This window comes from Diaphorina citri, unplaced genomic scaffold, assembly GCF_000475195.1.
Source record: "Diaphorina citri unplaced genomic scaffold, Diaci psyllid genome assembly version 1.1 scaffold841, whole genome shotgun sequence".
Classification (NCBI taxonomy): Eukaryota; Metazoa; Arthropoda; class Insecta; order Hemiptera; family Psyllidae; genus Diaphorina; species Diaphorina citri.
The window spans coordinates 65,597-78,417 of record NW_007378273.1 but is presented as its reverse complement, the minus strand read 5'-3'; the positions used below and the strand labels follow the sequence as shown (position 1 = coordinate 78,417).

The window sequence follows — 12,821 nt, the reverse complement described above, 5'->3', positions numbered from 1 at the left end:
CGTAGTTAAAGTGAACTGGAAGAATCAAATTTTATTACACGTTTATACTTCCGTCTTTTGAGTGTTTTATGAAGATTTGCTATGAATAGGTCAGTACTTAAATAATGGAAAACTTGGTGAAAGATGAGACTGCCAAAATACATAATCAGCTGGTGTCGGTGATGGTTCCTTTTGCTTTCCACTTTGAAGAAAAATGACACGACATTAGGATTAGGAAGGTACTTCTTCATTTCACTAGGCTTTCTTCATCAGGATAATGGTATGTAAGAATAAAAATCCCTACATAAGTAATGGGAAAATTCAAGCGACGAAATGCATTACACCCAAAGCCATATGAATATTTTTTTAACGTCTGTATATTGTTTAGGGGGTTGTTGAAATGAAAAATCTTTGCTGGAAAAACTCAAGCCCCCCTTCTTGATAAATTTAAATCGTATGTAAGAATAAAAATCCCTACATAAGTAATGGGAAAATTCAAGCGACGAAATGCATTACACCCAAAGCCATATGAATATTTTTTTAACGTCTGTATATTGTTTAGGGGGTTGTTGAAATGAAAAATCTTTGCTGGAAAAACTCAAGCCCCCCTTCTTGATAAATTTAAATCATTTATCACCGCTTTGACAGTCTGAATTTAGGTGCGTGTGATTGTGCGTTTCTGACGGTGCACGGTGCAAAAGAAACTGGAAAAGTCGGATTAGAAATGTTAGAATACTTGTGCGTTTCTGACGGTGCACGGTGCAAAAGAAACTTGAAAAGTCGGATTAGAAATGTTAGAATATAGGAAAAGTGCCGCTTTTCCTCTTCAGAAATGCAGCGGCTGTACTAAAGCTGTTGATTTTTGAGGCTGTATACTCCAAAATAGGTAGTCCAAAATGTAGGCACTGCAATTTAAATCATTTATCACCGCTTTGACAGTCTGAATTTAGGTGCGTGTGATTGTGCGTTTCTGACGGTGCACGGTGCAAAAGAAACTTGAAAAGTCGGATTAGAAATGTTAGAATATAGGAAAAGTGCCGCTTTTCCTTTTCAGAAATGCACCGGCTGTACTAAAGCTGTTGATTTTTGAGGCTACTCCAAAATAGGTAGTCCAAAATGTAAGCACTGTCGTTATTATCATAAAGAAAAGTGAGTTCTTTTTCAACGCAAATAAAAAATATTAGCGATTTAAAGGGTCTTCCTGTAAATATTACCTTGAATATAAAGGGATGAATATCATAAAGAAAAAGTTCAATCACTATTTTTCTCCAGGTGTCAGTTGTACTTCACAATCGCCCCATCAATCAGCCATCAAAACTTTCAACTTTCTGCCCCTTCATAGATAGTTGGATGTAAATTTCTCCCCACTAAGCACTTCCGCTCCTAAAACAATCCACTGCATTTCCCATTTCTAGATCCCAGACATTTCCTTCCGTTTCATAAAGCACCCTTCTACCTATCTTAAATCCAGTATTCCTTATCAATTTTGAAGCCAGGATTCTATCAATTCTCTATCTATCCATTCGAGTATACATGATAGTTTGAAAGTTTTAAAACCTGTCAGTTTCATTGTGCTGACTGAGGTGAATAGGCACATTTTTGGTCTGATTCAGAGCCTCTCTTAGGTTCCAATTACTAACCTAACCGAATGAAAACCGTATGCTCGTGAAACTGGCCTTATTATTTATTACCTATGTTATGCAATTTTCTCCATGATATCAAAAGTCTTTTGAAAATTATAAGGCTGGAGCATGATGTGAGGCGTTGGAGTCTCATAAAAAAAGTATTCCGACAATTTTCTAAAGTGATGTTGTTCATAAAATCCCAAGTACGAGTAGGCACTAAGCACTAAGGTATGATTGCACTCGCACTTGTGTGAATAACTCTCACCTTCTTCCCTTCTTGTTGAAGTGAAAACCACGCTCACATCTTTTATTTATTGTCTTAATAAAACTAGAACGCCGAGGTAGTTTCTATCTCTGGATATTTTCAGAGATAAGAAGTGTCAACTCAAGAGAGAGTTTGTCCCAACCTCGTATTTTCAGTCATGAAATGCTGTCGAATTAGAGATTATTAGGGTCTATAACTCTATGTATGTGGAACATTACTTACTTAACTGAAAAACTTCACTTTAAAATAACTACCTTGTATGAATATTTACGTACTACATCCACAAATAGTCGACGCCCGTCCTTCGACATCGATGGTCGATCGACGAGGTGAATCTATGTTGTCTAGGTAGGGTACGGTTTCAGTCAACATCGATCGACCACGATGTCGATCGGCGATCGTCGACTATGTGTGGACACAGCTTAATAAGTAAAGTACCAAGTTAAGTAAGTTTTGACTTGTGATCTATGTAAGTTAACGTTCAAGAGCCTCGTAAGAATAAAAGTAAGTACCATAAGAAAGAACGTACACGGGATTTTTTCCAAGACTATAAGGGAATGCAGAGAATCCCACATGAGAATTCCCCGTTCAAAAAGGGAACAAAAGGGGAAGAAAAGGTACAAAGGGGGGAAAAGGAGCCATACAGAAAGAAGGAAGAACAGAAGAGATAGAGGAAGAAAATGAGTGAGAAAGAAAGAGGATGAGAGAAGCTGGGCCCGTCCCTCCGGGAATTTTTTTAGCCCGTAGTTTATTCGATCGTGTTCTAAGAAATTCGGTACCTATGTACCTACCTAATTTGTTTAATATTCAGTTTATTATTCAGTTTATTATTGTTATTATTGATTTGATTTTTGATTTTACTTTCATCTTTCATGTAATGATTTAAAATCAAGACTAGATGACTAGAGCCCGTTCTCCCTTTATTCCTAAAACTACCAATATAATGTTCAAGTTACCCATCCATTTATTGGCCTTGCTCGGCGTAGCTTAACATAAGTCCCTCTATGTGGACAGACAGACAGACAACACCGAAGGGAATACAATAGCCCGTCCACTATACCTTTTTTTTATTACTATCGTAATAATAAAGGAAGGACGGGCTAAAAAAAGGAAATCTAGAGAGAGGGAGACAGAGGGAGGAAGAGAGAGAAAGAGAGAGAGAGAAGAGAAAGAGAGAGGGAGGGAGAGAGAGAGCGAGAGAGAGGGAGGGAGAGAGAGCGAGAGCGAGCGAGAGAGAGAGGGGGAGGGAGGGAGAGAAGTCTAAAGAGAGAAAGGAGGTTCATTAAGAGTCACGTTTTCGTTTTTTTGTGCTTTACAACTTCTTTTTCGGTAGGTAGGTACATGCTTTCTACTTTGCTCTCTTTTGAACTTACTGAGAGATATGAGGCCCGTGTCAATCTTATGGCTTAACCTTATCATTGTCTTATCAACTAGTCTAAAGGTACGTGTACACGAAAGGTTTTTTACACGGAGCATAAGTTTTTCATTCAGCTTCTGAGAGAAAACCCGAGAGTAAATTTTGATATTTCTGATACAGTATGCAGAATAAAACTCCTTCAGTTAGTCGTCTCCTATGAAACAACCATTTTGGACTCCATATTTAATTATTTCTTAATTTTCTTCTGTCCTCTTAACCCTTCCCTAAGTTCCCTACGCTTATGTAGGTACGTAATTAGGAAATACCTAGATACCTACCTGTAATAATAAGTAGATATCTATTAGTCTCCAGATCATTTTCATCTGATCTGACAATCCGGTCTATGATGTTGATAAACTTTCAGAGAGAGTTCCTGACGACAGTCAAACAGACATTGAGATCATTGAGGTTGAGATCCCTATGGAACCTGTACCCATGATGGACTGCGCCCTGCAAGTCACAGAAGAAGACATCCTCCGGTCTATGAAGAGTCCGGGCTCCGTCAACTCAAACCTCCATGAGGAAGATCTCATGTTGAAATCTCTGGGACAGAACCCGCTACCTGAAGAAGACCAAAATCACAATGTAGATCTCATGGAGCATCCATTGAAGATTTTGAGTCAAAGCAACTTGACCGTTGTGTCTACTTTCACTGGCAAGTTCATTTCTAATCTCTTTTTGAATACCTTTTAGTTTTTATTAAATTTCTTATAGGGAAAACACATTCTCTTCAATAGTTCAATGACCTATGGTCTTAGAGGTAAGTATGTTTTTCCACTGAACGTATGGATTTTAAAGTACCTATAATTTGTTTTCACTTCCATTTCAGATTCCCTCTCGGTTACCAATGACTTGGAGCGATTATTTCCTCATCGTACGACAGGGCGTGCCTTTGCAATGTATCCTTGGTCTTCCTCACCCTTCCAGCCTAAAGAATACTATGCCAACCTCACCAAAGGTAAGAATCTGCAGATACAAGTTTGTATCTAACGCACTGAACAAGTTTTCAACAGCACGATGGGGATAGCAGCAATATTCCATTTTATTGGTTTAGTCATTAAGTGGAACCTTGATTTGCTTTGCTTAAGGCTTAAAAGATCATCCTCCCTTTCTTTTTCAGTGAGCTCAGAAGCCCTGTCCAGATTGGATGAGCTACATCGGAATCGCTACCAATCTAGGTGTCACTCGAGTTCTTTCAGCGAAGCAGATGTCCACAGCGATGTTGATAACTCCAGTGTAGTCAGTGAACCTGCATACTTTCCGGTAAGTCGGAGCAAAATTAGAATGAGGGATGGTGTTAAGAACAATATACGAGTAGAAGGTTTATTTGCCAGAATCAAAAAATAAGAACCATCAATACTACGTAAATACAACATTCTTATGTAGGTCATATGGGACAAAGATCGTAGAAAGTCCATTACATTAATTTTCAATACTTACGTGGGTCCTTTTGTACCTATGTATTGTGTGGTGTTTGAAATCTTAAATACTCACATTTTAGTAATAATCAACATTTTGAAATCAAGTCTGATCTGCTATACAATTGACTTCAATAGGAGATGACATCGACTGAAGTATTTATGCTCTTCCGTTCACAGGGCTCTGACATGAACAAAACATTCTGTGATAATTGCCACTCCAGTTTATCCTGTTTCTCCAAGAAATTTATGGATTCTCGGACCCCCCACTCTAATATGTCTCGACATTTGTAAGTAGCACCATATTCATTAGAAAACAGAAGGGGAAGGGTTGCTCTTTATCTGTTGGTAGATCCAAGTTGGCTCAGATAAGTCTTTTTTGGAGATGAAATCCGTTTGGACGGATTCCATCCATTCTAGGCTCAAAGAAAGGCTAATTGCAGACGAATACCCTACGAATCCTAAAAAATACTCAAGTATTTTCTCACAATCTACACATTTTATTTCTCTCTTTCCTTTAGGAGAAATCTGAGGCATCCCGATGGATCTTCAAACCCAAATCTCCAAGAGGACACCAAGGAGTTTAGTAGAATACCAGGAGCAGGGGCGGAGGAAGATGAGGAAATGCCCTGCCCTGTACCTCCGCCCCTACATAGTAACCTGCTCACCCTGTCCCGGGACTCACTGTAAGTAATATTTTCACTTGATTTTTCACAGTTTTCCCCTAATCGATTTTATTTTGACATTTCGTGTAAGTACAGCAGCAAATACCAAATTGGGAAGGAACTTGTTTCTGGGGTGTTAAAGAATGTTTAATGGCTGTTTTGGGACTTGGTCTTAGGCAGGAAATTATTTATATCTAGTGTATAGCCCTAAATAGCGGAACTTTGGTCCGGAATAACGGCCGAACCATATATTTTTTACGACTATCAGAGGTACTTTTCCTTCAAATACCTATTTCCCGGAATTCAGAAGATAGGTACACTTGAAACAAAATTGTTTAACTTTCAAATGCAAAAGTTCTTCTACGCGAATGAACTTGTAGTTAAAGCGCTTTATTTAAAAAAAAGTTCTTCTAGTCATTCGAACCAGCGATTTCAAATCATTTGGAAATTTTATTTCCGAAATTCGACTTCTTGTTCGGATGTCAATTTTAATGAAAGTCGAACGAACGGAAAGGAAAGCAAACTTATTAACTTTCCTCCAACTTTTTTTTCTCTTCGTATTTTTGTCAATACCAAACTTTTTCTCTCGTACGTTCTCTTTTTTTCCGTCAAAGTCTCTCTCCTTGGTCTCTTTTTTTCGTATCAAAAAATATATTTAGAATTCTGTCGCCGTATTTCATGCAAGACAAGACGAGCAAAGAAATGTCGGGCTATCTCTTGTGGCCTACGTATCGCACATGTTTCTATCTCTGGATATTTTCAGAGATAAGAAGTGTCAACTCAAGAGAGAGTTTGTCCCAACCTCGTATTTTCAGTCATGAAATGCTATCGAATTAGAGATTATTAGGGTCTATAACTCTATGTATGTGGAACATTACTTACTTAACTGAAAAACTTCACTTTAATAACTACCTTGTATGAATTTTTACGTACTACATCCACAAATAGTCGACGCCCGTCCTTCGACATCGATGGTCGATCGACGAGGTGAATCTATGTTGTCTAGGTAGGGTACGGTTTCAGTCAACATCGATCGACCACGATGTCGATCGGCGATCGTCGACTATGTGTGGACACAGCTTAATAAGTAAAGTACCAAGTTAAGTAAGTTTTGACTTGTGATCTATGTAAGTTAACGTTCAAGAGCCTCGTAAGAATAAAAGTAAGTACCATAAGAAAGAACGTACACGGGATTTTTTCCAAGACTATAAGGGAATGCAGAGAATCCCACATGAGAATTCCCCGTTCAAAAAGGGAACAAAAGGGGAAGAAAAGGTACAAAGGGGGGAAAAGGAGCCATACAGAAAGAAGGAAGAACAGAAGAGATAGAGGAAGAAAATGAGTGAGAAAGAAAGAGGATGAGAGAAGCTGGGCCCGTCCCTCCGGGAATTTTTTTAGCCCGTAGTTTATTCGATCGTGTTCTAAGAAATTCGGTACCTATGTACCTACCTAATTTGTTTAATATTCAGTTTATTATTCAGTTTATTATTGTTATTATTGATTTGATTTTTGATTTTACTTTCATCTTTCATGTAATGATTTAAAATCAAGACTAGATGACTAGAGCCCGTTCTCCCTTTATTCCTAAAACTACCAATATAATGTTCAAGTTACCCATCCATTTATTGGCCTTGCTCGGCGTAGCTTAACATAAGTCCCTCTATGTGGACAGACAGACAGACAACACCGAAGGGAATACAATAGCCCGTCCACTATACCTTTTTTTTATTACTATCGAACCTTTTTTTTTTTTTTTTTTTTTTTTTTTTTTTTTGCTTTATAGTTCTCTGGACGAAATTTGCACCACCAGTTTCGTGTTCTTGGTAAAAAGACCTTTAATTTGATATACAGGTCGACCAGGTTTGGATAAGTTCTTCTATGGGGACAGACTGACAGACGACACCGAAGCGAATACAATAGCCCGTCCCTTATACCTTTTTTTTATTACTATCGCAATATTAAAGGAAAGACGGGCTAAAAAGGGGAAATCTAGAGAGAGGGAGACAGAGGGAGGAAGAGAGAGAAAGAGAGAGAGAGAAGAGAAAGAGAGAGGGAGGGAGGGAGAGAGAGAGCGAGAGGGAGGGAGAGAAGTCTAAAGAGAGAAAGGAGGTTCATTAAGAGTCACGTTTTCGTTTTTTTGTGCTTTCCAACTTCTTTTTCGGTAGGTAGATATAGGTAGGTACATGCTTTCTACTTTGCTCTCTTTTGAACTTATTGAGAGATATAAGGTCCGTGTCAATCTCATGGCTTAACCTTATCATTGTCTTACCAACTAGTCTAAAGGTACGTGTACACTGTACACGAAAGGTTTTTTACACGGAGCATAACTTTTTCATTCAGCTTTTGAGGGAAAACCCGGGAATAAATTCTGATATTTCTGATGTAGTATTTTTAGGTATGCAGAATAAAACTCCTTCAGTCGTCTCCTATGAAACAACCATTTTGGACTCAATATTTAATTATTTCTTAATTTTCTTCTGTCCTCTTTAAAACCCTTCCCTAAGTTCCCTACGTCCCTGTTAAAATATTAAATTTTCAACCTCCTTCCTGTGCTTTTTCTTCATAATGCCATAATATCCTGAGTAACACCATTCCTTCATCACTTTGTGTCGTTTCCGAGCTTTTAAAAGCGCAGTGCACTTTTTTAATTGATATATCTAATACCTCCTTCATTTTTCCTGACTTTAATCTTTTCTGATGGTGAGCCTTAGTCTAGACTTTTTTATTAGTCTGTTTTCTCCGTAAAATGAACGCTTTTCTTGACGTTAGATGGTATTTTCGGAGCCTAGTAACGCCAGTTATCCTTGGGCTTTTCCAACCTGTGTTATGGTTATTTGCTATTAGCAATATCCGGCCTAATATACGGTAAATACCATTTATTATTACTTTCCTTGGCCGAGATTATAAAAACAGCTGTCTATTCTAATTTGCAATTTCTTTCCTCTTTGTTTCCCCAGAGTGAGATTTGCACCTCGGCATTAAGTGATGTGATCCAGGCTGTTATAAGTGGTTCAGATGGGTGCTTGTTCTGCTTTGGTCATGCTAGGTTAGGTAAGTGATCTTAAAATGCATTGTAATATTAGTAAGCTTTCCCAAAGGCCATTGAGAAATCCGTCCTTAGTAGTCAGGTTAGATACATATATAGGTATACCTAGACCTACATGGAGCTAAAACGACTAGCTCAAGATCGGAATGAAAGGCGAATAAAAACTAAATTGCTGTTGCCAACCAATCGCCAGATTGTAACCTAAGAGAGAGACTTACGCTTACGTTAAATGCTCTAACCTGGGAGTCAACTCGATAAAACTACTATGTATTTCATAAGATCATAATTCGATCCTTGAGAATTATATTCTATTCCATCTTGCTTTTTCCCTTAGGGAAGTCCTACACAATGGTGGGCACACCCCAGTCTTCGGCCACGCTCGGTGTTATCCCGAGTGCCATCAGCTGGCTCTTCCGCTGCATTTCGGAACAGAAGCACAAGACCGGTGCAAGGTTCTCGGTTCGAGCCTCCGCCATCGAAATATCCTCGAGCTCGCAGCACGTCAAAGATTTGCTGTCCACGTATTCCAATGGCAAGTTCTTCAGACTTTGTTTTTTGAAGAGGTTTCATAGAGGGAACTGTAACTGCATGGTCTTATCGTCCCGAAATCGAAGAGAGAAGGAAGACAGGATAGGAGAAAGCCAGCCGTTCCGAGAACGAACATTATCCGTTCAGGATAAAATCCGCCCCGGGCGGGGATTGAACCCGCGGCCTAGCGCTCACAAGGTAGACGCGCTTCATTCCCACGTGACAAAACGGTCTCCATCTCGAATACCTATCTCAAGCTTTGTTCTCAGGTTCCCATAACGCGAGGTTTGTCAAACTTCTTAAGGTATTCGTCGGGAACAAAGCCTAACGTTTCCCCATTTTTTCCTTCTGCAGATCAGGACCAATCCCCGGGCGTCTACCTCTGTGAGGAACCCCAGCTGCAGAGTGAGCTCCGCGTCCCGACACCGGAGAAAGCTGCTTTCTATCTGGACGCAGCCTTGAGCGCTCGAACTTCATCCGAGTGTCATTTCCTGTACAGTCTCCATGTTTATCAGTACAGCGTCGCTGGAAAAGGTGGAGGTGAGTAGTTGATGTTCGCAGAGGCAGTTACCTTCGATTTTCCTTACGATGCTCATCTGATTCAAAATTTTACTGGCTTCACACGACAATATAACTTTTAACCCTCAGGACTCAGGGCCTATTCACAACTTCATCCGAGTGTCATTTCCTGTACAGTCTCCATGTTTATCAGTACAGCGTCGCTGGAAAAGGCGGAGGTGAGTTGATGTTCACACAGGCAGTTACCTTCGATTTCCCTTACGATGCTCATCTGATTCAAAATTTTACTGGCTTCACACGACAATATAACTTTTAACCCTCAGGACTCAGAGCCTATTCACAACCTTGTTGAGTATACTCGACACTTGGGACTTAATCACTATCAAGTTTGAAAAGACCTCAGGAGGTTAACAAAAAGTTCTTGCACCTCTCCTAAAATAAGATATGTAGATAGCTGCTCTTATGAAGACCTTAAAGTTTTTATGGATGGCCCTAGACTTTTTTGCTGGGCGGCCCTAGTGACCCTAGTCTTTTTCGGATAGTAAAAAGCCTATTCACATTCACAACCTTGTTGAGTATACTCGACACTTGGGACTTAATCACTATCAAGTTTGAAAAGACCTCAGGAGGTTAGCAAAAAGTTCTTGCACCTCTCCTAAAATAAGATATGTAGATAGCTGCTCTTATGAAGACCTTAAAGTTTTTATGGACGGGCCTAGACTTTTTCGCTGGGTGGCCCTAGTGACCCTAGTCTTTTTCGGATAGTAAAATCGATGCTATTGTTCCGTTTTATTTCAGTTGCTGGAGGAAGAAGCCGTCTGCACGTTTTGGACCTGGGCAGTTGTGAGAGAGTGAAAGGACAAAGCGCCATGACTCTGTCTGCAGTGGGAAACGTTCTGATTGCCATTTTCAACGGTCAGAAGCATTTGCCTCATAGGTAATAATCGAAATTAATGTCAATATTATGTTATATCATTATGCAGGAATAGGAAATTATTAATATTGATGGCCCATCTATACATCGTCAAACGTTGTCTGTGCAAATAGTATGGAGAATTTCCTTTGATCTGTCATAATACACATAGGTATTAAAAAACATGTTTTATCGTGAGTGATATTTCAACTAGGTATAAGGTAAGTAGACATTATAGGTACGTACCTATACATATACTCATAATAAAATTATTATGTACTTATTTATTTCTCATCTCGTCCACAGAGAGCATCGTTTGGCACAAGTTCTCAAAGAGTGTCTCGGTTCCATCACGTGTCATGCCGCTATGTTAGCACACGTGTCTCCTTTACCTGAACATTACCACGAGACATTAGCCACCATCCAGTTGGCTTCCAGACTACATCGAATGAGACGGCGGAGAGTCAAAGTAAGAACCGATTGGCTTTTGTCTCAAAGTTAGAGAAGTTGAGAATGTCGAATCATGAGTCATAAATTTAGTGTTAACAAAAGCAATTTACGGCGGAGAGTCAAGGTAAGAATCGATTGGCTTTTGTCTCAAAGTTAGAGAAGTTGAGAATGTCGAATCATGAGTCATAAATTTAGTGCCAACAAAAGCAATTTGTCATCGTTAGACTCGTTAGTTGAACAGTCTTCTATTCCTATGTTTTCTTCTTTACAGTACGTTGGCTCCACTGGAATGAACACCACCAACATTTCCAACTGTGTTGAAGACTCAAGGGGTCCCAGCAGTAGTGATGTTGATCCATCCAGTAGTGAACAAAGTGCAGACACCGTCATCTATGTCGGACATAATCGATCCAACCATGAAGAAACGGACGGAGAGCACCCCCCTGTGTACATCCCCAGCCTCACCTCTGGGGACAACCGAGCTGTGATGAGCAAAGCCCTTCCTTCCAAACCCATCCCAAAAGTTTTACCTCAAACGAAACTATCAAATACTTCCAAGTCTGTCCCCGCTTCACCGCAAAAACTTTCTGACCCGTCCAAACTAATGTCTATCGATCCAACCATGAAGAAACGGACGGAGAGCACCCCCCTGTGTACATCCCCAGCCTCACCTCTGGGGACAACCGAGCTGTGATGAGTAAAGCCCTTCCTTCCAAACCCATCCCAAAAGTTTTACCTCAAACAAAACTATCAAATACTTCCAAGTCTGTCCCCGCTTCACCGCAAAAACTTTCTGACCCGTCCAAACTAATGTCAAGTCCTTCAAAATCGTCGAAAGCTTTGAAATCGTCTAGTGCCAAATCATCTCCTTGTAAAGTGTTACCCAGTAAAGCTCAGATTGAAGAGCAGTGGATTGATGGACCAAAGATATTAAAGTCGAGGATAGCAGAAGCTCGAATGAATATAAAGAAGGAGAAGGAGATGTGGGTAGATGGACCAAAGCCCAGCAAGAAACATGACAGACATGAAGTTAATCACAGTGGATATGGGTTCCTAGACTCTCACAAGAAGAATATGATCAGGAAGTGGGTCGAAAATCAAACACTGCAGGTGCAACAGAAGAAAGCAGGAGTAGGTCAGTCCAGTTCCTCTAGTAGTGGATCAGGTTCTGGTTCAGGAGGATCAGGTTCAGGCTCGGGGTCAGGAGCCTCTGGATTATCTTCTGCTTCTGCAACCTATAGAGGACTCACCCAGTTCAAAACCTGTGATGAAGATGATGATATGAGGTGTTTGCCTGTAAGTATATGCACCTACTCATTTCCTTACTGCACCATTTTCTCATTTTCTTTATTCAGACATTCTGTTCTTGTCTTTTATTGCCACTCAGATGAACTAACAATATGATTTACCCCTTCATGATTTTCATCTCTTACAGGGTGAAGTGCGAGGTCGTGCTAGTGGTCAAGAAGATTCTGAAGAGTTTGACGATTACGTCATGACCGCCAACCCCCTTCCCCTCCCTCCCAAGCCTGCAGCTCTCCCTAAAGGCCGCGTAGTCCCTCTGGACCGCCTACAGGACTCATCAGTCCTTCATGAGAAGTTACCAGACAACCTAGTCCCCACCTCACAGAGCAATGTGTTTATTCGAGAAAGATCAGACTTAAATATCAACATCGATAAGTCCGCAATTCAGAACTCGAACTTGAACCATTTACATAGCAAGGAGACTTCGTCAACTGCTGTATACAATAATATTAGTATAGGTAAGTGTAAACTAGCTCAGCACATTGCATACCTGGAGTATTTCCAGGCTTTGATAAAATCTGCAGCAATGGCAAATGGCACCTATGTACAATTGTACATAATTATTATTATGTAGTAGGTACGTAATTAGGAAATACCTAGATACCTACCTGTAATAATAAGTAGATATCTATTAGTCTCCAGATCATTTTCATCTGATCTGACAATCCGGTCTATGATGTTGATAAACTTT

The 12,821-nt window shown here is 39.9% G+C and overlaps 1 protein-coding gene across 1 annotated transcript in view; it reads left to right on the top strand.

Annotated features, from left to right (window-relative positions):
- LOC103512467 (kinesin-like protein GA13060) overlaps positions 1 to 12,821 on the top strand; it is a 55,280-nt gene that overhangs the window by 37,580 nt on the left and 4,879 nt on the right. The window contains 8 exon segments of the mRNA XM_026825924.1: positions 8,327 to 8,420; positions 8,750 to 8,947; positions 9,298 to 9,483; positions 10,261 to 10,399; positions 10,682 to 10,844; positions 11,097 to 11,435; positions 11,438 to 12,121; positions 12,261 to 12,588. Coding sequence (XP_026681725.1) covers positions 8,327 to 8,420; positions 8,750 to 8,947; positions 9,298 to 9,483; positions 10,261 to 10,399; positions 10,682 to 10,844; positions 11,097 to 11,435; positions 11,438 to 12,121; positions 12,261 to 12,588 — 2,131 coding nt within the window.